Source organism: Miniopterus natalensis, chromosome 5 (assembly GCF_054644295.1).
Source record: "Miniopterus natalensis isolate mMinNat1 chromosome 5, mMinNat1.hap1, whole genome shotgun sequence".
NCBI classification, from domain to species: Eukaryota; Metazoa; Chordata; class Mammalia; order Chiroptera; family Miniopteridae; genus Miniopterus; species Miniopterus natalensis.
Genome location: NC_142085.1, coordinates 9787929 through 9815252, shown reverse-complemented (window position 1 = coordinate 9815252; position 27324 = coordinate 9787929). Strand labels below are relative to the sequence as shown.

Below are 27324 nucleotides of genomic sequence, written 5' to 3'. Positions count from 1 at the left end.
ACAGGGCAGATTATTAAAACGTAACCGAGGTCCCAAATCCTTCATCATTTGTCATCAGGCTACTGAAATATAGTTTCTACACGTTAATATGCATTCTTTTTCAGCAATTACTAGAGAAGATCTAAGCACTACTAAAATCAGCAATATAATGTAGCCAATACTTAACAATGAGCTGCAAAAAAAACTTATTCCTTTATACATTTGTTTCCCAATGCAGACTGTGAGGGAGAGCAGAGCTACAGTTTATCCTCCGAACCGAGCCCAGGGCCCGAAACACCCTGCAAGACTAATAAATACAGGCCCCGGCACAGAGTTAGTTCCTGACCTCCAGGACCTGAGAAACGTAGCTGGGGAGTCAGAGGGACAGACACACACATTGCCGAAGCTTTTACAACGCGACACATACGCTTCCTCCAATCTCTGCTGTCCCTCCAGTCAGACCAGCTTACACTTTTCCTCGCTTCTTCACAACTCAAGAAACTGCAACAGCTCTCTCCTGCCTAGAAAAGTGCAGTCGCTTTAGCCCTACTTCAGACCTAATTCTCAATTTCTGGGGTTAGGACCCAAGCACTTGCATGTTGAAAAGTCCCACAAGTGATTCGGTGGCCAAACCAGCACGAGAACAGCGGGGTTCCCCCTACGGAGGTTTTCCTCCTTCCAGCCAGTCCATCCCGTAGCTCATTCCCTTAGCTATGGTTTCTCCTGCTAACCATGCTTCCTCCCCTCCTCCCACATACTGCCCATCCTTCAAAATAATCTTCTCCCTCCACGAAACCATTCCAACTACTATAGCCCACAATGCCCCATATCCCTGCACACATCAATACCTTCTCATACATACAATTCATTAATATTTTATGCCTATTTCTTTTACGCACCGGTGAGCATTTAACACTATTGGGTGATCAACAGATTTCCTTTCCTACCCTAAGTCTAAAGCATAAACATATACACACACACACACACACTTTTCAAACTTGCAAAATCACGTTCCTTAAATGTCTAGAGTAATAGAAATCTTTAGGTAATTATAAATAAATCTTCGGTTCATTCCCTGATTGTAATTTTCATGACCACTGTCATGCACCTAACGATAAGCTTCCTTCAACTATCAGCTCCCCGAATCTAAGGCTGACCCATACAACTTTACAACATGAACCTCTTCCTAGGGCAGTTAGTGCTAGGTCTCTGGGTGCTCTGTCCTCAATCACGTGCAGAGAAGTAATCAAGGAAAATTATGAAACGCTGCATTTCAGTCGACTTGGGATCCAAAGGGTGAGACGTTCTTAAGATTTCGTTTCGAAGTACCAATTTGGACAAACAATATATGAATAAGGCCACTGTGGAGACCGTATCGGGTGATGAGTTCAAGAATATCCACAGAAAGCATACGGTTTCTATCTTTTTTGCAGGTGGAAGGTTCAAGTTATCCAATCTCGCTTTTACTCATGGCCCATCAATCTAAATATACAGGGTTATATAAGTAGCTCTCAGCCAAGGGTGATTTTGCCCTCAGGGGACGCGGGTCCATGTCTAAATATATTTTGGGTTGTATCAACTGAGGGTTGCTAACGGCACCTAGTGGCTAGGGGAGAGGGACGCTGCTAAATATCCTACAACGCACAAGACAGCCCCCACAACAAAAAATCACCCACCCAAAATGTCAATAGATGGAGCGACTCTCGGTAATACTGTGTGTGTTAGGGAATGTAAACACAGCTCGACAGGTGCACGTAACACTTACTGCTCTCTTAATTTGCTGTTTCCCCCCTTTTAGCATCAATATCATTTAATTTCTTGAGATTGTTCATTTCAAAGCAGATCGTTCAAAGCATAAAGCACTCAGGACAACAAACTAGCAATCGGGAAATGAAGCGAGCTAAACTTACCATGTCAGATGAGGAAATTACTCGAAATAGATCGATATAAGGTACTGACCTCAATATCTCACATTTAATACTAAGAGAGTATTAGGGAGTCGTATTTTATTATTACCAAATCAGGGAGAATAACTAAGATTTGTACCAGCATTTGGCAGCCTGCCGAAGGAAACACAAATAGAAACTACTACTCAAAAGTCTAAGTTGGCTAAAGACCTGGATGAAGGATTTGACAGAAGGGGAAATAAAAGAAATGGCCATTAAAGATATTAAGAATAAAGTAATCAGCCCTGGCCAGTGCTCAGAGCGTCGGTCTGTGCAGGGAAGGGGCCCGGGTTCGATTCCTGGTCAAGGGCATGTACCTGGCTTGCAGGTCGGATCCCCGGCCCGGGTCAGGGCGTGTGCAATGTGCCTCTCTCACATCGATGTTTCTCTCTCTCCCTCCCTCCTTCCCTTCCATCCACTCTCTCTAAAAATCAATGGAAAAAAATATCCCTGGGTGACAATTAACCAAAAAAAAGCAGCAATTATTTCTGGGAATAAAGTTATATCTGTTAGAGGGATGAAGAAATATAAGAGTTCAATATACATTTGCAGAAACCAGACACCTCAGGTTGAGCGTCACAGGGCAGACGAAGGGCAGGGTTAGGGGCAGGTTAGCTTGTAGGTGAGAAACGGTCACAGCGGAGACACTACTCAAGCGGAGGGAGAGGGCTGGTTAAAGATTTAGAGGACCTTACCCTCAAGGTCCCTTCCTCCCTGAGCTGTTGGCAGATCAAAAGAAGAAGTTCTGCCTTCTTGTGGGCACACGCTGATGTCACCACTTTCTAGATCTGAATCACCAGGTGGAGAGGCTTCTCCGGCACACATCCCCAACCCGGGGCCTTGCATAACGTGGCCCGAGATGTAAAAAGTGACCAGGACGTCACTAGAACCAAGACACACACAGAGGAACCTAAAAGATTTCAAGGGAAGCATCAAATATACGGTATAAAGGTAGACTCTAGATGGCAATTTAAGTTTTAAAAAATGCAGAAAAGAAAAGCAACTTCCAAAACAGGGCTTTGAAAGCCGTCTGAGGAAGCAACATGGATCTGCCCTGGGAGAACGACACCTTCCAAAGCGGGGACCCTTCCTGCTTTTTTTTGTTTTTCAATCTTTATAAACATAACACCTAGTACAGTGCCTGGCAATACTGAATTAATGCCTTTTTTTTTTTTTTTTTTTTTACACGGTCATTTTACTCTCCGGATCATAAGCTTGGAAAAGCAACCAAAGCATACGTGTGGGCAGACTGGCAGTGAGACGCACACACTCACACACCTCCCTTCACGGCACAGGCCCAGGGACAATACCACCAAGGCCTACGGGAGAAGATTCTGAGGAAAACAAGGAAATCCGTAAGAGCATCATTCAGAGTAACAGGAGCGAACACGTTCAGGGTCTGAAGTGACTCAGGCGGCAGATCCGAACAGAATAAACACTTGTTCTATAGCCTTGTGTTATGTTGCCATGGGAATCTGTGTTTAGGAACACTTCTTTTCTGCAACTAGATGTCAGAGCAGTGGACGGGGGGACAGCTTTCCTGCAAGAAGAGGGAAACTTGTATCTGTAAAGGCGGGGAAGACAATCCTATGGGTTTGTATAGGGTCAAATATGTGTAGAATCTTTCAATCTACAAGATGTATTCAAGTTAACAGAGAAGTTCTGGGGGCCTCATGGACAAAATATTAGTAACAGGGAACCACAATCCCACCTCGACTAAAATTATTACAATGGGGAAAAGGCAGAGGCCAAATAAAACAGAAAATAAATGAGATCTTAAATGTTGAAGGAAGGTCAAAATGACTTCTAAAATATGACCTGACAGTGGAAAAAAAACAAAAACCTAGAAGCCCAACGAAGTTAGAAAACATTCAACCTGCCAGCAGGCTCATCTTCCTTTGTTAGCAGAAGTCTAGAGACAATCTCTCTGCTCCCTTCCTTTTGGAAACAGAAACCTGAAAAAGTGAAGTAAGCCCTTGTTATTTAGAGAGCTCGAGTACCCTGAATTTCTTGGGCCCACCAAGAGTACTGGCTCTGGTACTCTCGAGTCTTCTGGAATCAGAGTTGTGAGCGTCGGTCGGGGCTTTGCACCGGTTCATCTGACTCTCCCATTCTACAGTTAGCACCTCTAATGGATAAAAAACAGAAATGAAAAAAATAGGGACCCCAGAGCAGAGTGACCCGTTAAAACAAAAGGTTAGATGGTGTCTCTTCTCTGGCCACAGCCCTCCATGGCTTCTCCTCTCAGAGTAAAAGGCACAGTTCTTATAAAGACAAAAAAGGCCCTTCGTGATCTCTGCACATCTGCTGCCCCTCGACTTCCTCCTCCTGCTACTACTCGGCCCCTGGTTCATTCAGCTCTAGCCATACTGGTCTCCTAGCTCTTCCTAGAGGACCAAAGCCTTTGCCTCAGGGCCTTTGCACATGCTGACCACGCAGCCCGGAATGTTCCTCTCCTCCCACTCATGTCCAGCAGGTGCTCTACATCATTTTATCGCTGAGGCCTATCCTGTCGACTCTGCTGAAAAGAGCCATCCCAGCATTCCCTCTCCTTTCAACTTCTACTTCCACTCCCTTGGGGTATAGTTTCTTTTTTTAAAAAAACACACACATATCTTTACTGATTTCAGAGAGAGGAAAGGAGGGGAGAGAGAGAGAAGGAAACATCAATGATGAGAGAGTCCTTGATCGACTGCCTAGCCCGCAACCCGGGAATTGAACCCCGATCTCCTGGATCCTGGGTCTGTGCTTAACGGCTGAGCCACGCCCGGCCGGGCAGAATATAGTTTCTTATGGGCAGAAATTTTTGTCTGTTTTGCTCATACCCATTCCCAGCACCTACAGAATGACACAGTAGGTGCTCAAAGTATCGGTGTAATACACAGAGTCCTACCCTCAAAGAGATAAGCATGAACCCATCTTTCCTCTCTCTTTGCCTCCAAATCCTATACCCTGTAATACGTCGAAGTTTAGATAATGACACTAAAATCTATCCATTTGTCCAGAGCCAAAACTCAGGGGTCATCCTGGACTCCTCTCTCCTGTGCCTTTCTCCCCACAGTCAGCCTGGGAGCCAAGCACATCGGAAGCCAGGACCTATTTCTCCAAAGTGCGGAACCTACTGACCACAACCTCCTTCCCCAGCACGAACTGTAAACAATGAAATGCCGAGAAGCCAGTTAATTTTATAAATCCTTAACACATATGTACTTAATTTATGGAAGCACTATACAAAGACACACTACTTCTAATACTGAAAGCTTTATTTCAAAAAAAAACACATTTCAAGTTTAAAGACATCTTTCTGTTGCTGTTCTGAAGAAACTTGTGCATGACTTCCCAGTACATGGTAACCATGGGACGAAATCCCCAGATTCTGAGTCAGGGAACCGATTTTATAATGAGGATTTTTTTTTTTTTTTTAAAGCACTACAGTAATTATACCTCTTGGCTAAGAATCAATACTGAATTTCACAGTAAAGAGCAAAACTCCAATGTGTTTTCAAAGGTCTGGAGAGGCAATTATTTCTATTTATATCCGATACTTACATAACACAAACATACACAGAAGTCTCAACTTTACAAAATGCACATTGTAGAATTTCAAACCAACAAGATTCATAAATTCAGGAGTTAACTATGCGGACTGACTAATGCTTCTTCGGGGGGCGGGGGGAATTTAATCTGGACAATAAGCTCACTCTGGGTTTATCAATTCTGAAGAAGAGATGGGACTTTAATAAGTTCAGTCATTACCCCTCAGACTAGCTGGGCACTGGCATTGGTGGGGTTGGTTTTATACAGTCACAGCTCTATTACAAGTGACCCAGCGACCCCTTTCTTCAAAAAGGAGGGACAGGGGGAGGCGAACAGCACAAGAGAAGGTGCCGCCACTCAGCCTCAGCGGGGACAGGAAAGGAGACTTTTAAAGTGTTGAAACCCCAGAACATTTCAAATCCAAAGCAGCAATGACAAGTATGCCATTCCTTTAAGGAATGAGTCTAGCTCCTCGGCCACAGAAGTGGGTGAAAATATTTTATAAAGTATAAAATGCCATTAAAATGTCAGTTAATTCTAAAGTGAGAGCGACCTAGCCCAGTGAATTCTTCCACCTCTGAGTCCTAAGCCTCAGGAGCTCAGCACCATCTGTACTATTGCCCATGAAAGATCATCGCTGAGGCCGTTAGCACAAAACCAAAAGCAGAGTACTCCTCAATATCAAGACATTAAACTGGAGTAGGGGGCGTGCAGGAGGCAGCCAATCAATGACTCTCTCATCACTGATGTTTCTATCTCTCTCTCTCCCTTCCTCTCTCTGAAATAAATAAAAACATTTTAAAAAAAGTAATTAAACTGGGAGAATTAAAAAGCTAGAGGTCCAGGATACCCTTATTTTAAAATGGGAACCAGTGGAAAACTATCACTGAAAAAATGGGATTTCATAAATAAAATTACTCTATAGCCAACCTGACTGAAGTCCTTAAATTAAGTCTTTTATAGCACCTGGACAGCACGGCTCAGTGGGCTGAGTGTCGTCCTTTGCACCAAGAGGTCGCTGGTATGATTCCAGGGCACATGCCCAGGTTGCAGGCTAGATCATGCAGGACGCAGCCAATCACTGATTCTCTTTCATCCATGTTCCTATCTCTTTCTAGCTCTCCCTTCCTCTTGCTATAAAATCAATAAAAACATATTTAAAATAAAAGTCTTTATAGTAAATGAATATTTGCTATTGTGTTTAAACATTTATTGGTTAGCACTGATTACATGCAGCCAACCACATTACTTTTGGTGACAAAGAAAGGCAAGTGGGGAGATCAGCATGGGCCTATTAGCACCCCTGGTAAAGCAAAGGGCAAGCCCCTCTCATTGTCCAGGAGTCAAGAAAGTCATCTTTGCATACTCAACGATGACATACTTTTATTTACTTGTGGCCTGGCTCATCCTAAAAAAAATAAATAAATAAAAGATTTTAAATGATGAATGGCCATTAATATTAAAAAAATTAGCTTCATTTGTTTTTATTCTATTTATTAACATACAATCATTCCACAAAGCATTCAGGGAGCTGGATTTCATTTCGTAATGAATTTTGCGAACCTCTTACTAAAAGTCTTGTTGTATACTCTATATACTGATAATAAATATAAACTGCCCGGAACACAGTATGCAATTCGTAAAATGTGGTTTCTATTCACGTTAGGCTATAAGCTCTTGAGGGGCTGTTATCTTGTTCTGCCTTGTTCAGCACTCTACCCAAAAAACCCAGTCCACTATCAGGTCCACAGTTGGTATTTAATAAATACGTTGAATAAATAATTTAATACGATTTACGAGTAATTCTCAACTCTCACCTATTTTATGGTTACCAGTGCCCCACCTCCTCTAATCAACAGCAAGGGTCTGGAAAACCATACGCCAGAGAAAAGGCATTTAAGTTCCTGTTTATGTTTCCTTAAACTAACCACAAAGGTCCCCTCCTCCCATTTCTGTCCAGAAACCCACAAAATCAATGCTTTGCAACAACGTATTCTTAAACAATTCTGCTTCATTTCCCCTCACAGACAAGGCACAAAGTTCCTTAAAACTGCAAGACTTAGTTTAGTTCCCTTTACCCTTTAAAAAGGAAAGGCATCTTTGTGAAACCGTGTCCATTCTCAAATTTCTAGTCTGATTCTTTGATCTTTGATTTGTGGTTGGTCACACCAGCTCTATTTGCATTTTTATTATATACTCAGTACAAATTAAAATCATGGAAACAGCCTTAATGTGTAAAAAAAAAATCAAGCTACACATCAAAGCATATCGCACTTCAGAACAATCTAATTAGGAGGCTGACACATTTCAGTGAGGCTGCATTCTTAAGATACTCTGAGAAATTCTTCTTGGGAACAGACTTCAGATCCAGTTCTACAAGTCACACAAGCAATTCTGTGTCATCACTTTTTAGTTGAGACTACTATTAGACATAAAACAGTATCACCAACCTGACTGCTTAATCTTTTTCACCAGACTTTAGCACAAATTCACTATTATTTAGATTCAGTGATTTTGTGGATGCCTAAAATCTGCACTCAGAGGATGAAGATGGTGAAGAGTAACATGGACTCGAAAATGGGGTCTAAGAGAAGTTCAAAAAAAGTACTTTCTGCCATACATGAAAAGTTCCTAACTGAAAGAACAACTTCAAATAACTACTCTGAATGATATAATACTTACTTGTGAATCTAAATTCTGATATTTTTTTTATCCAAAATCAGCTCTATTTGTCTATAATCGTTACCTGTATCGGTTGTACCGTCCTCCACCCCAGTGCAATGGGTGACACCTTAAATCCCCTTCACAGAAACACTACTGAAAAAACAAACTCTGCGGCCCTGGAAAGACACACGAGAAACTCAACGGGCTGTCTCTGAGGAAAGGAACAGCATGGCTGGAGAACAGAAAGAAAAGACTTCTCACTGAATATCTTTTCATACCTTTTGAACTTTATACAATGTAAATGTATCACCTATTTTTTAAAACCTGTTTAACAAAATTACTTTCAAGTGTCAGACATTTCTGGCTTCAAAGCCAGAAATGTCTAGCAGCACTAAAGAAATGCGGAGTTCATTTTAACGGCACTTCACTGAGAATCTGGACCTTCAGTTTCAGTGCAGAGCTATTCACACCAACAGCAGGGAAACCTTGCAAGCCTTTCTTTTCAAGTTCACTGAACTCGCTGTAGCTGGACTATTCTACAGTATCACTCCATTAAAGTTTAAACATCATTGGAAACAAAAACTTGGTACTACAAATATTAATGTGTCAATTCAAGAATGAGAAACAAAGTAAACTAATGAGCTATTAAAGGAGCAATGATCCAGATACACCTTTGAAAATTAGCAAGTCAATCACACACACACACACACTATAATGCTGCAAATTCCCTGAAAATGTAGACCGCTGTACTATAAATATGTGGAAAAGATGTCAGGCATGGTGCAACAAATTCAAGCAGCTTGAACTAGATAATGCAATATGATCTGTTGCTGGGCACAATTGCACAATCTCAATTACCCAGAAGATTCTACCAAACAGGAAATTCATGATGTGACTTTAAGAAACACATGAATTATATTGAAAGATTAATACGTTCAAAAGCCCCGAATTTGTTCCAAAACAAGAAACAATTTTATAGACCCCTTTTCAAATGTTGCATGGGCATGAAGAACATGAATCAGTTTTCAGACCAGGAGCTCTCAGATTACAGTGAATGTAAAATACAGTGTATAAAACCTTGGAAGCTAGTCAGTGAAGGTAAAGTGAAATGTTTCAGGTCCTTAAATTTTATGGCATTATTTTAATTTAATTAGAAACACACTGTGAATTAAAGCTGATATATTCCACATCCTTATGAAAGCCACCGTGTACTTCAGGCTATAAATGTAAATAAGTCCCCTGCAGATTCTCAGGGACCTTAAAAACACGGTATTATTCACAAGAATTATCGCAATAAAAAAAAAATATTTACAGTATTCCCCCAGCATTGTTAGGAACGTTTTGATCTTGAGGGCGTCCAGCGGATCTGAACCTCCCCGGCCGCACCGAGAACGCTGTCGGGTGAAACAATACTCGGGAGCGCGGGGGTGAGTCACGGCGGCCGCTCCCGCGGCTGCAGCGGCCTCGCGCGCCGCCGGGGCCGCGGGGAGGAAACGCGCTTCCAACCGACTCGGAAACGCCGCTCCAGCTGGCGCGGCGCTCCCCGAGATAAAGTCAGTATTTTAAGCTCTCCGGGTCGCTGCTAATTCAACGGCGAATTCCAAAAGAACGCTTCTCAAAATGGGCTTTTGACAAGAGCTTTGCAAAGACGCCCCGCGTCGCCAGAGCTGCTCGCGCGGCCGCAGCCTCCGGGGGGCTCTGCCCTTGGCTCCTCCCGGCGGCTCCCGGGGCTGCACTGCTCCGGGGACAGGCGCCCGCGCCCGGGGTGGGCGCGCCTCCGGAGGGGGTCCTTCTGCTGGACGCCAGCAGGGAGACCCCCCCCCCCGCAGCAGCAGCAGCCCCAAGAAGGGAATGCGCAGGGTGCGAGCCAAGGCCGAGCTCCAGCACCGCCACCCACCGCGGACCTGCACCCTGCGCACAGCTGACCACCCACCTAGGGGTGCAGAGTGCAGGGTGAGGGGCGCAAAGGGCACAGGCAGTGCTGGGCAGGGGTCGAAGGTGCAGCGATGCCCTCCCCCAAGGAAAATTCCTGCCACTTGGTGCATCGCTGAGCCGCGGGGGCAGGCCTGGCCTGGGGCATGGAGGGCCAGCTAGCCACCGCGGCCCCGGGCCCAGTGACACTCACCACACGGAGCCATAGGCGCCGGAGCCCACCGGGGACAGGTTCTGGTACCGCTCGGGCACCTCCCAGATAGTCTTGTTCAGCTCCTGCCGGTAGAACGTGGGCCTTTCCTGAGACATCTTCCAGCGGCGGCCGCGGGGGGAGGAGGCGGCCCTCCGGGGCCCCGCCTGCACCCGCACCGGCTCCCGGGCCCTCGTCGCCCACGCGGTAGGGCGGGGACCCCGCACCGGCCGCCCGCGCAGGTGCGGTTGCGGCGACCCCGCCGACTCCCGCGCGCGCGGCCCCTGTCAGCCGCAGCGGCTGGACGCGCCTCAGCGATCGAAACGAGCCCCGCTAAAGGGCAAGGTCGCGGTCCCGGGCTCAGGGCTGCGCCCGCCACGCGCTGCTTGCACCCGCTCCCGGATCGGGCCGGCTGCGGGCTGCGACCCCGCACCGCGGCTCCAGCTGCTGCGCCTGCTGAGGCTCCAGTGGTCGCTGTTCCAGAGCCAGAGAACAGGAGCTCCCGCCGTACTCTCGCGAGATGAGCTCCCGGGACTCTCCGCGACCCGAGATTTTACCCAATATGGAACCTGCCCAAGGGAGGGGGGTGAGGGAAGAGGACGGCAGGAGCAGTTCTCGCGAGAAGAGAGCAACAGCTGGAGACCGAAGGAAGGAGCTCCTCGCCTGATGCTGAGGGCGGGAAGGCGGCCCCGCGAAGAAGCTAAGCCGGCCACGCATGCCGCGTGCGCCCCGCTGTGGTCGGCGGGGCAAACGCCTGGTGCAAAGTGACAGTGACAAATACGGTGCCGGGAAAACAGCCGACGGGTCTTTGAGCTGCGCGGTTAGTCACCAGCGGCAGCAGAGCACCTGCTCGGCGGAACGCCCAATTTCCAAGAAATAATTGCATTTTTTTTAAAAAGAGAAAGGTTCCGTCCAGAAAGCTGTTGCATTCCCATCTGCTCAAGGACATGGCTTACTCCTCGGGATTCTGATGAAATCGGTCCCAAAAGCAAAGAGTGGCCCTGCATTAAGGCTGACGTTTTGCACCCAGACTCTCCCAGTAGTTTTCAAACTCTTATGTGCCTAAGAGTCACCTCGGGAGTTTAAAAATGCAGATTCCCAGGGAGTCTGGCTGGCTAAGGTCCACGAGGGGGCACCAAGAATGTACATTTTCCAATACGCCCCAGGCAGTTCCGGTCCAGGAAAGCCCCTGGTATCTCCCTTTGAGAAGAATTTTTGAAACCACTACCCTGATTGTGTGAAACTGACTCCTGCCCTGAAGCGCTTCCAGGAAACAGGATGCTAAGCATCTAACTCATGCCTCTCAGAGGAAGAAAAACGGGGCAGAGCGATCTTATTAGTCAACTGATTTTTCTTGGCCCTTAGTTCCAACTAATGCAAAAGAGAGCTCCTTTCTTCCATTCCCACCTAATCAGTCACTTATTTGTAAAGCTAATAAATATGGAGAGGCAAGGCAGGGTAGCCCCATACCTACGCCCACTGTTACCAGCCCATTCCTATGCCAAGGCCTGTTACAGAAAGCACAAGAGCTGGACCCTAAAAGAAAGAACTGGGTGTACCCCAAGATAGCTCTCATCACTTCCCACAACTACTCTCCTCTGTGTTAGGCACCCCTTGGGGCGCTCAGACTTTGCCGATCTTGTTCCAGCATCTAGCATGGTGCCTAGGACATAACAGATACCCCATAGATATTTGTTGAACAGATTTTGAACAATGACCAGGAAAAAAAATAATAAACAAAAACCTAAAACCTGACTCAGGGGTGATTCGTGCAAAGCTTTTTTTGGATTCAGTGTGGCTGGGCCTGGATTCTCCTGCCTGCGGAGACACGGTGCTTGAACGTGTTCCGAGCCCACCGGCGGGGTAGGGAGCTTTCAGAGAGGTGATGAAGGTTGAAAGAAGAGGCGAGAGCCAACACAGGACTGTGGGGAAACTGAGGGCTGGGCGCAGGGAATTGAGGGGAAGAGGGGGGAACCTTGGAAGGAGGAATCCTAAGAAAATCATAAATGTGTCCAGCAAATTGGGATGAAGGGAGAAGAGGAGGTGAGCATTACACTCGCTCACTCATTCAGTGAAGATGCCCTGAGCGCCTGCTGGCTGCGGGGCACCTCCGATGGAAGGGTGGTTAAAACGCAGATACAGTCGCTGCCTGCCTGGAGCTTGCAGTTGCCTTCGGAGCAACCGTTCAGTCGTTGGATACAAACTTGCCGCGTCCGCCGCACCGGCTTAGGTGCTGGGGCCCCCGCGGGGAATGGAGGCCAGACCCCGCCCCTCCAGGCGCGGAGCTCGCGGCGGGAATGCGGAGCGTGGCTGCTCTGCGAGAAACGCCGCAGCCCCGCAAGCGCGAAGCTGCGCGGGCCCGTCGCGGGTGGAAAAGGGAATCGGAGGGCGCAGCGAGAGGCAGCTTGGGGAGGAGGGGTTCCTGCAGGTGAGGCGGGGACCGAGCCCCAGGCCGGGCTTCAGAGGCCGGAGCCGGGCTCGCGGGGCCAGAGCCGGGGTCCGAGACCCGGGTGCCCCCCAGCCCCCGGCTTCCTCACGCTTCTTTCTGACCCGACGTGGTTGTGGGGAGACTTAAGGGGACGGCTGGATGCGGGGGCGGGCGGGAGGCCTGGCACCCGGCGGACCCTCCATCGCGAGCAGTCGGACGCGGAGCCAGGGGCGGCCGGGCGCCCAGGTCGGGGGCCTGCAGGGCGCAGGGACCCCGCTCGCCACCCGCGCCGCCCGCCCGCCCGCCGGAATGCCCGCGGGCTCGGCCGCAACGGCTCGGAACCGCCGGCGTCCGTGTGGGCGGCGCCGCCAGCCCGGCCGGAGCTGCGTGGGCCTCGGGCGCCCGCACTCCCGCCCCGCCGAGGAACCAGGTGAGCCGCGGCCCGGAGGCGCCGGGGGCCGGCCGCGGGTGCGAGGGGGGCCCGGCGCCCGCCCGCGGGGCGAGGGACAGGCCGCCTGGCCGCGGGTCCGAGCGCCCGGGCGGGGACAGCTTGCGGAACGAATGAATGACGGCCGTTCCCCGCAGCTGCCGTCGCGGGGCTGCGGGCCTGCTCCGGAGGCGCCGCGTGGAACGGCCGCGGCAGTTGGGTGCGTTTGGCGGGCTGAGTCCTTTCTAACTCGCCGCCCCGCTGCCCGGCCTCGCCCCGCCCCCGCCCGTGTCCTCCTGAGGCCGGACCGCGCAGACCCGCCGCCTGCCTTCGGGCCTCACTGCCTTTGTTTGTCCCGCCCCCCGACTGCGCCCCACTTCCAGGCCCCCCGCCCCCCGCCTCAGCCCCTTTCTCTGCGCATCAGCGCTCCCCGCGCAGCTTCCCCGCAGCCCCGCCCCGGCGGTGCGCTCCCGCCAGCGCCCCTGCTGTGACCCCCCCCCCACGTCGCAGCGAGGTGTCTGCGGCCCGGGCTCAGCTCCGGGGGGCGGGGGGTCACCTGCCTCTTTGCGCAGCGCTGGACCGATGCGTCCCCCATAAAAACGCGGGCGGTCCCCCGCGGAGAGCTGTGTCCGATGGAATTCCCAAGGCTTCCTTCGAAATTTTGGACGTGAATTTACCTTCCCATGATTACAGAGGAGACGAGAGATGACGGTATCCGGGGAGAGAGTCTTGCAACTACACTGAGGTTCAGGATTTCACATTTACTGGGGTTGCATTTAAAATTTTTATTCTTGATTTTTAAAATACTTTCAGACACATTTTGTAAGTGAATCAGTGGGTGAGCTGGATAGACAGGGGGTCTTTTAGGGGATGAAGGAGCCAGGTCAGAAGCGCCTGTATTTTAAGTGTCCCCAAATTTAGCATGGAAAGACTCAATAAAGATAAACCAGACGGTTGGCCCATCCTCAGAGACTCTGATTGATTAGGTCCTGCCAGGTGGGGCCTGAGCATTTGCATTTCTCACCTAGTTCCCGGGTGGTGATGGTGCTGTTTATGGAGGGACAGAGTGTGGACTACAGAGCTCAAACTAATTTCTATTGGTAGTGAATTCGTGTACCCCGAATTATCTCACATTTATAGAATTACAAAATGAAACCTTAAGGAGTTCAGACCCACAGTTCCCCCACTTAAATATTTTGTCTGATAGCAGGGAGCACCAGAGAACTGGTTTCTAATGGTCATTTATCTTCAAGATCATGGGCAGGGCTTAGCATGCTGTTGATCTCACTGGGTGCAGAGGCCCCGTCACACTAGTGCTCAGGGGTCGGTGACAGGGACTCCCTCTTAGGCTGTGTCTCGGCTGAGAAGTCATCATCCCATCAAGGTAGTTTGCACGACTTTTTTTCTGAGAGGCATCACCTTCTCCACACCAGAGCGCACCTGCCACCTGTCTGTAGGAGCTTCGTTCAGGTCATTGTTCCTTGTGGGGAGAGGCACTACTAGTGCATGAAACTGAGCCACGAGGGTGTCTCTAAAATCAAGAAAGACATAGTGGAGCTGGAGAAATTCCAGAGAAGACTACTAGAAAAAAAACAATAAAGAAATCATGTGTTTTCCTTACCTGCCTTTAGCGAGCCATAGGATGAGCCCTTTAAAGACAGCTTTCCACCTGCCCCTCCTGGTCATCCTCACTGCGGTCCCACAAGTTATGGTTTGGTCACCTCCCCCCCCAGAGGCAATAGTAATGGTCTCCGACTGGCCTTTTTATCTCGGTCTCTTCTAACGCCAAGTACTGTTCAGGTGAACTTAATGCAATGATGGGAATGTTTTATGTCTGTGACGTCCAGTATGGCAGCCCCTGTTTTATTTTATTTTAATTAAGTTAAATTTAAATAGCCACAGGTAGCCAGCGGCTACTGTCCTGGCCTGCACAGCTCTAGACCATACCATTGACACACTCGTCTTCCCAAAGCGTGTCTCTGTGTACATTCTACATTTGCTCAAACCCTTTAAATAGCTAAAAAGTCCAGCCCGGCCGGGCGTGGCTCAGCGGTTGGGCATCAACCTAGGATCCAGGCGATCACGGTTCGATTCCCGGTCAGGGCACATGCCTGGGTTGCAGGCTCGATCAATGACTCTCTCATCATTGATGTTTCTGTCTCTCTCCCTCTCCTTTCCTCTCTCTGAAATCAACAAAAGATATATATATATATATTTAAAAAAAGAAAATGGATCTTTACACTTTCTTCTAAAATAAATAAATAAATAATAAATAAATAAATAAATAAATAGCTAAAAAGTCCAGGTCGAACCCAGCATTCAAGACCCTCTAACAATAGGCCTCAACCTACTTTTTGGGGCTTAACATGGACTTTACTAAGATCTATTGAGTTCTTGCCTTATTACCTTATTACCTCTGAAATTTAGCCTGTCCAATTCCTAAAATACCCTGTTCGCCTCCCTGCCCCCAGTTTGGACAGAGCAGAGCTGAAATCGTATCTCCTCCCAGAGGACTTCCCTGTCCCTCTGGGTTGGGATTATTAATTCCACTCTGGAGGAGATTACATGGTAATAGGATGTGGTATCTATTTTGGAATCAGAAAAACCGAAGTCAGATTCCAGCTCTCCTATCTAATTATTGTAGGACTCTGAGGAAATCACTGAATTCATCAGTAAAGTGAATATAATAGTGAACAGGAAAACAGTACCTACCTCTTGAGATGATGTGTGGAGAACCTGGCCCATGGCAGGGAGCAATAAGCGCTAATTCCTGTATTTCTCGCCTCTAAACTCTTACAGCCCTATATTTTGCTATTTTTATTCTAATAAGCTGTAGAGGTTTTGTATCCCCGGAGCACCTAACACTCAGCAAATGTCTCTGGAACATGAAATTAATTACCGCAAGTGGAACAGCATTCTTCAGTGGGAAACAAAGACCAAGAGTACATGTGGGAGGAATATATAAAATTGTGAAAATGAAAGCAGGCAAATTTACCAAATCCTAGTCTGGTAGATGAGAACCACTTCTTGAAATATAAATGATGTAGAATGAAGACACGGAAATGAAATACTACTTTCCAAAAGCGAACTACGGGTATTGATACCTCCATAGGGTACAACAACAGAAAATATAAATACTTCGGCTTTGGAAGAGAGGGAAATTCTTGGGGGATAAACTATCTTTGTGATGGGAGGAGATGTGGATTTTTTGTGTCTTCAGTAACAAGGCCCCGGGTGTGGAAGCCACACGTGGCTGGTCCACAGGCTGAATCCAGCCTGCAGAGGTGTCCTGTTCGATGTGAACTATGTTTTTTAAAATACATAAAGTAATTGACAGCATTTAAAAGTCAGAAGATTTCACGTAAAATCTGGAATTATGGCTTCTCTTGGAAATAATCAGATCCGGCCATGCTGGGCCCAGCATGACCCATGACAGTTGCTGGCGCTGAGTAGCTGCGGCCGCCTCCTCCAATCCCACTGTTCCCACTGTCCTTGATGTTCATACATTGCCTGCTTCTCGCCAACGGCCTTAGGGCCACTTTCGGAAACAAAAATGCTAGATTTTAGACCCTGGATCCAACCCAGGATGGCAGCTACTATAATCTCAATATAATTAGTAGGTCAATTAGCTTCTTTTAGTTGCCAGGAACAGATATATTCTAGTAATGGCTCTTTATTGAAAGATTACATGAAAAATGTAGAAATACAATAGCTAACTGTAGCCCAATTACTTAACTTTTCTAAAGCCTCCGTTTTATCACCTATAAAACAGGGATAACAGTAATACCAGGATTATTGTGAGAATTAAATGGGGGAAAAAAAACTCATGAAAAAAATTTAATGCAATGCTTGTCATATATTAAGAGCTCTGTAAATGTTGGCGATGGTAATGCACAGTCATTCTGAAGGAAAACGAAGTTGATGATGCATTAAACTTGTTTTCAGCCTCGCCTATTAAAGACCTATTTGTGTAATCTACATACTTTGTGTCTACCTATATATTTTTTAGCTATAATATATATGTACATGTATATGCTTTTTTACATTTATGTGGAAGACGTTTAGAGTTTATGCCCTTTTTATTATTCGAAAACACAGACGGTCAAGAACGGTTATACTTCCTTGCAGAGGCGGGTCTGTATGCATCCTCATTAGTTCCTCCCTCTCATTGTCTTGAAAGAGCAAGACCATACAGAGTTTTAAATCGTCACGTGGCCCTTAGAGATCATGTGGTCCAACTGTGTCATTTTATGGGCAAGGAAAGTGAAACTTATTTTTTAGGAAACGTGCCCCCAATCAGACAGCCAGTTAGGAAAACAGCCAGGGCTGGAACCCCAGTGTCCTGAGGCCCTGTGCAGTGTTTTTCTGCTACACCACGATGCCACTAACTGGATACGACTACATAGTTATTTAAGAAATATTTGTTGAGGGTCTGCTAAATATCAGGCACTCTTCTGGGCCCTGAGAATACAGCCATGAGCAGTCAAAGTCCTGCCTGTTAGGCTTACGTTTTCGTGTGGGAGACAGTGGTCAAGCAGACGAGCAATTGCAACGAAGAGCGGGAATGGGTAGGGGGTAATGCTGGGTGCGCTGTTCCCGCGGGGGAGTTAGAAGACACAGCATTGACTGGCCACTTAACCCTCAGCATCTGTACTGAAAATTAGTGGTTGTACTGACTTGTGTCTCATAATCATTTCTCCACAACGTAATTGAATATAAAGAAAACTAGGCTTCCTAGCAGGACACCTGGGTCCTAGTCCTGACTCTAATTATTTAACAGCCAAGTCCGTTTAAACTTCTGGGTTTCGGTTTCTCCAAAATGAGACTGAGTCTCACCTTGCACTCTTTATAGGGTGGTTTTGAGTATAAAATTGTAAAACACGGGAGTAAGGTTTATGATACTGCAATGTGTTATGCAAATGTGTTATGCAGAGGTATCATTATTTTATTAAAAGGGGTCTAGATCTTTTAAAATTGTTTTTTGTTTTATCTGTTTCCATCCACCCAGAAACGATGCAACCGGAGAGGAGCGTTCAAGGCGATGACTCTAGATGTAGGGAAAATTCTTACACGTACGATGTTAAGCGAGATGTGTACAACGAGGAGACCTTTCAACAGGAACACAGAAGGAAGTCTGGCTCCTCCGGGAACTTCGACGTTGACATCACCACGTTCAGACACCACGTCCAGTGCAGGTGCGTGTGTGTGGCCCTGTCCCTACGACCAGGCTGGCAGCACATAACCCTATTCGACTCCTTTTGGTGCCTATTTCTGTTTTCTTCCTCTGAATTCCTGTCACCAGAACCCTCGGCTTTACTGCATGATTGCTCTTCGGTTTGAGTGAGTGCGTGTGTGTCTGTACGTGTGTGCGCGTGTGTGTGTGTGCGCGTGCTTTGTCTTGTAGCACCTTCTTGATTGTAAACTTCTTGAGCACAGAGACCTTGGATGTCCCCCACAGCCTCTAGGGATGATGTTTAATAAATGCATTGCATTACCAGTCTGTTCACAACAACAAACAGCAACCATGGTGGACGAATTAATGACAGAGAATGACGTCCTTCTAGTCTCACACCCAGCCGTGCCCGCCCAGGACTTGGGGTCACCAACACGGGCCCACCTTCTGTGATACTCACTGTGACTGTAGCTCCTACAGCCTAGGGGCTCCTAACCTGGTTTTGTGCTGTGAAACTTTTACTAATCTGGTAAAGTCTATGATTCTGCCAAAAAAAAATTTTAACTTTTTCTCTTGTAACCAAAAACACCATATAAGTTAGCTGTTTTAACCATTTTTAAGTGTACAGATGGGCATTAATGACATTCACAGTATTGTGTAACCATCACCACTATTTGTTTCCAAAACTTTTCATCACCTTAAACAGAAACTCGGTACCCATGAAGCAATAACTCCCCACTTTCCCCTTCCGCCAGCCCCCGGTAACCTCTCTTCCACTTTCTGTCTCTGTGAATTGCCTATTCTATATATTTCATTTAAGTGGAACCACATAATATTTGTCTGTCATGTCAAGGCGCATCCATGTTGTAGCATGAACCAGCGCTTCATTTTATGGCTAATGATATTCCATGACATGTACACAGCGCATTTGGTTTATCCAGCCAGCTGTGGGTGGACACCTGGGCTGTTTCTACTTTTTGGCTGTTGTGAGAGATGCTGCCATGAATATTGGCATAGGGGTATCCGTTGAGCCCCTGTTTTCAATACTTTTAGGTATATACCTGGGAGCAGCGTTGTTGGATCATGGGGTAATTCTGCGTTTAACTCTTTGAGGAACTGCCAAACGTTTTTACAGCAGCTACACCGTTGTACATTCACCCCAGCGATGTAGAAATGTTCCGATTTCTCCACATCCTCTCCAACATTTGCGATTTACCAATTTTTTTGATTATAGAGATCCTAGGAGGTGTGACGTGGTATCTCACTGTGGGTTTCGTTTGTCTGCCTGTCTGTGTTTCCATTTCGTCGTAACTAAATGGGACGAACATCTATTCCGGCGCTTACCGATCGTTTGTGTATCTTCTTTGGAGAAATGGCCATTTACTTCCTTTGCCCTTTTTAAAATCAGGTTGTTTTTCTTTTGTTGCTGAGTTGTAGGAGTTCTTTATGTGTCCTGAATATTAAAACCTTATCGGATGTATAATTTGCAATTTTTTTCCTCCCATTCTGTAGGTTGTCTTTGTACTTTGTTGATAGTGTCCTTTGGTGCACAACAGTTTTTAATTTTCATGGAATCCAATGTATCTATTCTTTTCTTCTGTTGCCTGTGACTTTGGTGTCGTATTTAAGAAACGTGTGAAATCCAAGATCATGAGACTTTTCCCATGTTTTCTTCTAGGAATTTTATAGCTTCAGCTCTTAAATCTAGACCCTTGATCCGTTAATTTTGAGCTAATTTTGCGTGGTGTAAAGTAAGGGCCCGACTCCGTTCCTCGTTATGTGGATATCCCATTTTCGCAGCACCATTCGTTGAAGAGACTGTTCTTTCCCCATTGAATTGTCTTAGCCAGAATTTTTTTAAATGCATAAGATACATAAAATTACGAAGGAAACCAGTTTTATTGAAATATAGTTTATCAAAATATGAAAAAATCCTCAAATTATGTTATTTAATAATGTCTACCTAGTAACTACCATCATTTCAAAGTTGCGATGAATATAAATGATATTTTAATATACCTGCAGCAATTCTAATGTAATATGAAAATGTTTCTGATTTCTATTTGTGACAAAGTCAAGCTCTGCTGATACTACTCTGGTTCGTTGTGAACATTCATAATGGAAAGAAATGCTCAATTTCAGTTAGGAGGTCAGTGAAAACAAAGATATAATTTTTTCTAAATTCGCATGCCCCCATGAATTCTATCTAGAGACTTAGGGGGTTCACAGGCCTATGGTTAAGAACCCTTTGTGACCTACATCACGATGTCAACCCTAATTACCCAAGCTGTGCTCACTCACACTCTGGGTTGGTCACCCACAACGGGAATGGGTTGGGTGACACGTGAGGGAGGCCTCCGCACAGCCCTGTTGCAGACTTCTTCCTCTCTGAGGCATTCTCCTTTGTCTGTATCCTGCCTTTTGCAAGCTGTGGTCTCGGATGTCCCTCCCATTCTTACAGCTGTGGTCTCGGATGTCCCTCCCATTCTTACAGCTGTGGTCTCGGATGTCCCTCCCATTCTTACACCACTGCTCTCATTTTCTCTGCTCCAGGGTGGGTCAGACTATGTTGAAGAGGGCAGGTGGGGGCCACTTTGGCTTTGACTCTATAAGAGGATAGCCTTTTCCTGATTTATCCCTCATTATAAACCGGTACTAACACTCCTCCCCCTGCCCAAGCTTTAGACACTTAAATCTGACCTGGTCTGCCCCCCGCCCATGAGCTTTTATAGTAGTTCTTAATCCCTACTTCTAAAACACAGTTATATCCACTTCTGTGGATATAACCTTCTGTGGATTTAACCTGAAAGGCACTGTGGTTGAGAGCAACACTCAGAAGCCAGGTTGCCTGGTTTTGCATCCCAACTGAATCTGCGACTTCCCAACTGTGTGACCTTACGTAAGCAATCCAACCCTACGGTGCCTCAGTTTCCTCACGTGTCAAATGGCGATGGTAATGGCACCTACATCATGAGGTGACTGTGAGGATTTATCCATTTTTCTTATTAAAGTATTGTCGGTGTACAATATTATATTTGTTTCAGGCGTACAACATAGTGATTTGACATTTAAATACTTTACAAAGTGAGCGCTGCACTGAGTCCCCAGGTAAAATCACCACGGTGTTATCGACTATATTCCCCTTTGCCTTTTCACCCGCCCCTCTAACCACCTCCCCTCTGGCAACATCGGTTTGTCTCTGTTTCTGTGAGTCTATTTTTGTGTCTTGTTTGTTTGTTTATGTTTGTTGTTGTTTTTAGATTCTACATATAAGTGAAATCGTGTGGTATTTGCCTTTCTCTGCCTGACTTATTTCACTTAGCGTAATACCATGTTGTCACAAACGGCGGGATTTCATACTTTTTTATAGCTGAGTAATATTCCATTGCATCACATCTTTAGCCTTTCATCTGTCGCTGGACACCTAGGTTGTGTCCATCTTGGCTATTGTAAATAATGCTGCAGCAAACATACGATTTCATATATCTTTTCAATTTGTTTATTTGTTTGTTTGTTTGTTTGTTTTCTTTAGAAAAATACCAGGAAGTGGAATTGCTGGGTCATATGGTAGTTCTATTTTTAGTTTTTTGAGGAACGTCCCTACTGTTTCCATAGTGGCTGCACCAATTTATAGTTCTACTAACAGTGCACAGGATTCTCTCTTCTCCACATCCCCACCGACACTCGTTATCTGTTGACTTTCTTACAATATCTATTCTAACTGTTACGAGGGAGCCTCTCACTGTGGTTTTGACTTGGGTTTCCCTGATGATTAGTGATGTTGAGCATCCTTTCATATGTCTGTTGGTCATCTATGTCTTATTTGGAGAAATGTCTATTCATGTCCTCTGTCCATTTTTTTTTTAAAATCATCACCTGAGGATGTGCTTTCATTGATTTTAGAAGAGATGAAAGGGGAGGGAGAGAGAGAGAGAGGGAAGGAGAGAGAGAGGAAGAAGCATCCATGTGAGAGAGCAAAGATCGATGGAAACATTGATCGGTTGCCTCCCATACACACCCCGACCGGGGATCAAACCCACAACCCAGATATGTGCCCTGACTGGGAATCAAACCAGTGGCCCTTTGTTGCACAGGACAATGCTCCAACCAACTGAGCCACACCAGCCAGGACTCCTCTGTCCATTTTTTGATCAATTGTTTATTTTTTGTTACTGAGTTGTATGAGTTCCTCATACATTTTGGATATTAACCCCTTAGCAGATACGTCATTTGTGAATATCTTCTCCCACTCAGTAGGCTGTCTTCTTTTTGTTGATGGTTTCCTTTGTGGTACAGAGGCTTTTTAGTTTAATGTAGTGCCATTTGTTTTTTTTCTTTTGTTGTGTTTGCCCAAGGGGATACATCCAAAAAGATATTACTAAGACAGATTTCAAATAGTTTATTACAGTAAATTCTCAATTTTGCGCACCTCAATTTAACAGACTTTGGATTTAAAGGACAAAATTTCCAGTCCGTATGTAAAAATTAACACCCTGTTAATTTTTAAATGCTTTTAACCAACATTTGCTATAATTAAATTAACAGGTTATTTTTGTTATTAATTCACTGTAATTTTTAACAAATTTTAGCAAATAGGCCATATGTTGAACACAACACTGTAGTAATTTTGCTGACATAAATAAATATGACATGCCTACAACTATAGTCTACATATTTAAATCCAAGAGTCACGGCTCGTAAACAGTGTTCAGCAAATGATTAGCATGTGATCACACTGCATCTAATGTAGCAGATGGCATAACTTTCTGTAGCAATTTTAATGCTTGCCCGCTGATGTTCCCATGTGCGCTAAGCCACGCCCCGGCCGTGTGCACTTGTTTATGACTGGTGACTGGTGAATGCACACACTTACTAGACCAATTCAGTATAAATTTAAAATTACTGTAATACAGCCTGGCCGTTTTACAGTGTGGCTCAATAGCTGAGCATTGACCTATGCACCAAGAGGTCACTGGTTTGATTTCCGGTCATGGCACATGCCAGCCTTGTGGGCTTGGTCCTCAATAAGGGGCGTACAGGAAGCAACTCATCAGTGTTTCTCTCTCCTCAATGTTTCTCTCTCCCTCTCCCTTCCTCTCTCTCTAAAATCAATAAAAACATATATTTTTTAAAGTACTGTAATGCATACAGAAAACTTTTCTGTGAAATTAAACTTTTCATACATACTTCATTTTAATTACACAAACATGTCTACATAAGTAAAAACAGGTAAACTAACTAATTTGTCAATATTTTAACATACACATTCGGAAAACCTACTTTAGTATATGACAGACTTTCGGCTTTAACAGACACCCCCTTGCCCGAATTAATCTGTTATATAGAGGTTTTACTGCACCTGTGTTTTCTTCTAGGAGTTTTATGGTGAATGTTTAAGTCTTTAATCGGTTTTGAGTTTATCTTTGTATACAGTGTAAGACAATGGTGCAGTTTCTTTTTTTTTTTGCATGTATCTGTCCAGTTTTCCCAGCACTACTTGTTAAAGAGACTATCTTTTCTCCATTTTATGTTTTTGCCTCCTTTGTCATAGATTAATTGACCATATAAATGAGAGTTTATTTTTGACTGTCTATTCGGTTCCATTGACCTATGTGCCTGTTTGTGTACCAATACCATACTGTTTTGATTTTTATGGCCTTGTAGTATAGTTTGAAATCAGAGAGACTGATAATGCCGCTTTCTTCTTTCTCAGTATTGCTTTGGCTCTGCGTGGATTTTGTGGTTCTATATACATTTTAGGATTGTTCGTTGTAGTTCTGAGAAGAATGCCACGTATTTTGATAGGGATTGCATTGAATCTGTACATTATTTTAGGACACTTGAAAGATATTAATCCTTCTAGTCCATGAGCATGATATAGCCTTCTGTTTTTGAGTGTTCTCTTCAATTTCTTCAATGTTTTATAGATTTTAGAGTATAGGCCTTTACCTCCTTGGTTAAACTTATTCCTAGGTATTTTATTCTTTCTGATGCACTTATAAATGGGATTGTTGTCTTAATTTCTTCTTCTGGCCATTTGTTATTACTATATAGAAAAGCCACCGATTTTTGGATATTGATTTTGTATCCTGCTACTCTACTAAATTCGTTTATTAATTCAATTAATTTTTGGTAAAGTCTTTAGGGTTTTCTATCTATAGTATTATATCTGCAAATAGTGACAGTTTTACGTCTTCCTTTCTAACTTTGATGCCTTTTATATCTTTTTCTTGTCTAATTGCTGTGGTTGGACTTCCAATACTATATTGAATAACAGTGATGGGCACCCTTGTCTTGTTCCTGGTCTTAGAGGAGAAGCTTTTAGCTTTTCACCATTAGTATGATATTCGGTGTGGGTTTGTCATATCTGGCCTTTATTATGTTGAGGTAAGTTTCCTCTATATCCACTTTGTTGAGCATTTTTATCATAAATGGATGCTGTATCTTGTCAGATGCTTTTTAATCATCTCTGTTGAGATGATTATATGATTTTTATCCTTTTTTTTGTTGATGTAATCTATAATATTAATTGTTTGCAGATATTGAGCAGTCCTTGCATCCTGGGGATAAATCTCACTTGATCATAGTATATAATCTTTCTAATATATTATTGAATTCAGTTTGCTAGTATTTTGGTGAGAATTTTCTCATCTATTTATCAGGGATATTGGCCTGTAATTTTCTTTTTTTTTTTTTGTAGTGTCTTTGATTTTGGTGTCAGGGTAATGCTGGCCTTGCAGAATGAATTAGGAAGTGTTTCTTCCTCTTCAATTTTTTGTAATAGTTTGAGAAGGATTGGTATTAATTCTTCTTTAAATGTTTGGTAGAATTTACCAGTGAAGCTGTCTGGTCCTGGACTTTTGTTTCTTGGAGCTCTTTTTAATAGTACTTCAGTTTCATTGCTAATAATTGGCCTGTTCAGATATTCTCTTTTTTCCTGGTTCAGTCTTAGAAGTTTGTATGTTTCTAGAAATATGTCCATTTCTTTTAGGTTGTCCAATTTCTTCGCATATAATTGTTCATAATAATCTTTTACCATCCTTTGTATTTCTGTGGTATAGGTTGTAACCCCCTTTATTTTTTATTGCAGTTGGTGATTTTATTTTTTAATTTTATTTTTGTTTAAAATATTACAAATGCCCCTTTTTCTCCCCAATGACCCATTCCACCCCGTCCCCTCCCCCTCACCAGTCCCTCTCCCCACCATTGTCCGTGTCCTTGGGTTGTGCATATATGCATGTAAATTCTTTGGTTACTCTCTCCCCCTCCACCCACCCGCCCTCCTCCATCCCTCTGACATTCGTCAGTCTCATCTATGATTCCATGCCATTGAATCTATTCTGTTCATCAGTTTATTAAGTTCTTTAGATTCCACGTATGAGCGAGATCATGTGATGTTTGTCTTTCTCTGCCTGGCTTATTTCACTGAGCATAATACTCTCCAGGTCCATCCATACTGTCCCAAAGGGTACGAGATTCTTCTTCTTTACAGCTGCGTAGTATTCCATGGTGTGAATGTCCCACAGCTTTTTTATCCACTCATCTCCTGATGGGCACTTGGGCTGCTTCCAGATCTTAGCTATTGTAAACTGCGCTGCTATGAACATCGGGGGGCATATATTCTTTCTGATTAATGTTTCAGGATTCTTAGGGTACATTCCTAGAAGTGGGATCACTGGGTCAACAGGCAGCTCCATTTCTAATTTTTTGAGGAACCTCCATACTGTTTTCCATAGTGGCTGCCCCAGTCTGCATTCCCACCAGCAGTGCACTAGGCTCCCCTTTCTCCACACCCTCGCCAGCAGGAGTCGTTTGTTGATTTGTTGATGGAGCTATTCTGACGGGTGTGAGGTGATACCTCATTGTGGTTTTAATTTGCATCTCTGATGATTAGTGACTTTGAGCATTTTTTCATATGTCTCTTGGCCATCCGTATGTCCTCTTTGAGAAGTGTCTATGTAACCCTTTTTAAAATTTCTGTTTTTATCTATTTGTGCTCTCCCTCTCTGTCTCATTTTCTTGATGAGCCTGGCTAAAGGTTTCTCAACTGTGAGGATTTAAAAAGTATTTGTAAAGTACCAAGCAAATAAAAAGCACTGTATAAGTGGAGTTTTGGGTTTTGTTTTGTTTTTTAATTGATTTGAGAGAGAGACAAAGGGAGAGGGAGAGAGAGGTAGAAACATCAATGAGAGAGAAGCACCTATCAATCGGCTGCCCCCTGCATGCCTCCTACTGGGGATCGAGCCCGAAACCCGGGCTTGTGCCCTGACAAGGAATCCAACAAGGTACCTCTTGGTTCCTGGGATGACGCTTAATCCACTGAGCCACTCCAGCCAGGCAAAGCAGAGTTTTTGTAGTTTTAAAAAATCCACAATCTTTTTTTGTTGGTTAATCTTCACCCAAGGATATTTTTTCCATTGATTTTTTTTTTTTTTTTAGAGAAAGTGGAAGGGATGGGGAGAGACAGAGAGAGAAACGTCAATGTGAGAGAGACACATTGACTGGTTGTCTCCCACACACGCCCCGACTGGGGCAGGGATCAAGCCTGCAACCGAGGTACATGCCCTTGACCGGCATCGAACTCATGACCCTTCAGTCCACCAGCCGATGCTCTAACCACTGAGAAAAGCCGGCCAGGACAAACCCCAGAATGTTTTAACTCCATCTCTTCTTTTCTGCAGCAAATCTTATATCTCTTTTCTCATTTTCTCCCTCTTAGCAACTGCAAACACACCCTTCCTTGTCAAAATCTCCCACTTGCTGTCCCATTGACTTATATTCCTCACTTTTAAGATGCCTTAACTAAAATCCAGATTCACGTCACATGTTTATACTGTTCCCCGCCAGCTTCAATGTCTGTTCCTCTAACACCCCCCTAACACCTAACACTGATTCCCTTCGGTCTTAGGTCCTCATAATTCCATGTTATGTTATTTTTTTCCATACTAAAGAGCTTTGATGCGTCTGCCTAGGGTGGCTAGTCTTTTGCCAAGTGGCACATGGAGAGGAGGAGAGGAAGGGAGACTGGACTTGGAGAAGAAACACACT

General features: G+C 45.0%; 2 protein-coding genes across 3 annotated transcripts in view; one reads left to right on the top strand and one right to left on the bottom strand.

Moving 5' to 3' along the window:
• MAPK14 (mitogen-activated protein kinase 14) overlaps positions 1-10399 on the bottom strand; it is a 67060-nt gene extending 56661 nt beyond the window's left edge. For both annotated transcript variants that reach the window (XM_016223724.2, XM_016223725.2), the window contains exon 1: positions 10252-10399. In XM_016223724.2, the coding sequence (XP_016079210.1) occupies positions 10252-10367 (116 nt within the window). In that variant the 5' untranslated portion in view covers positions 10368-10399. The remainder of the gene's footprint in view (positions 1-10251) is intronic.
• A 7717-nt stretch (positions 10400-18116) lies between these two features.
• Positions 18117-27324, top strand: part of SLC26A8 (solute carrier family 26 member 8) — an 83280-nt gene continuing 74072 nt past the window's right edge. Inside the window, exon 1 of the mRNA XM_016223671.2 lies at positions 18117-18298. Coding sequence (XP_016079157.2) covers positions 18117-18298 — 182 coding nt within the window. The remainder of the gene's footprint in view (positions 18299-27324) is intronic.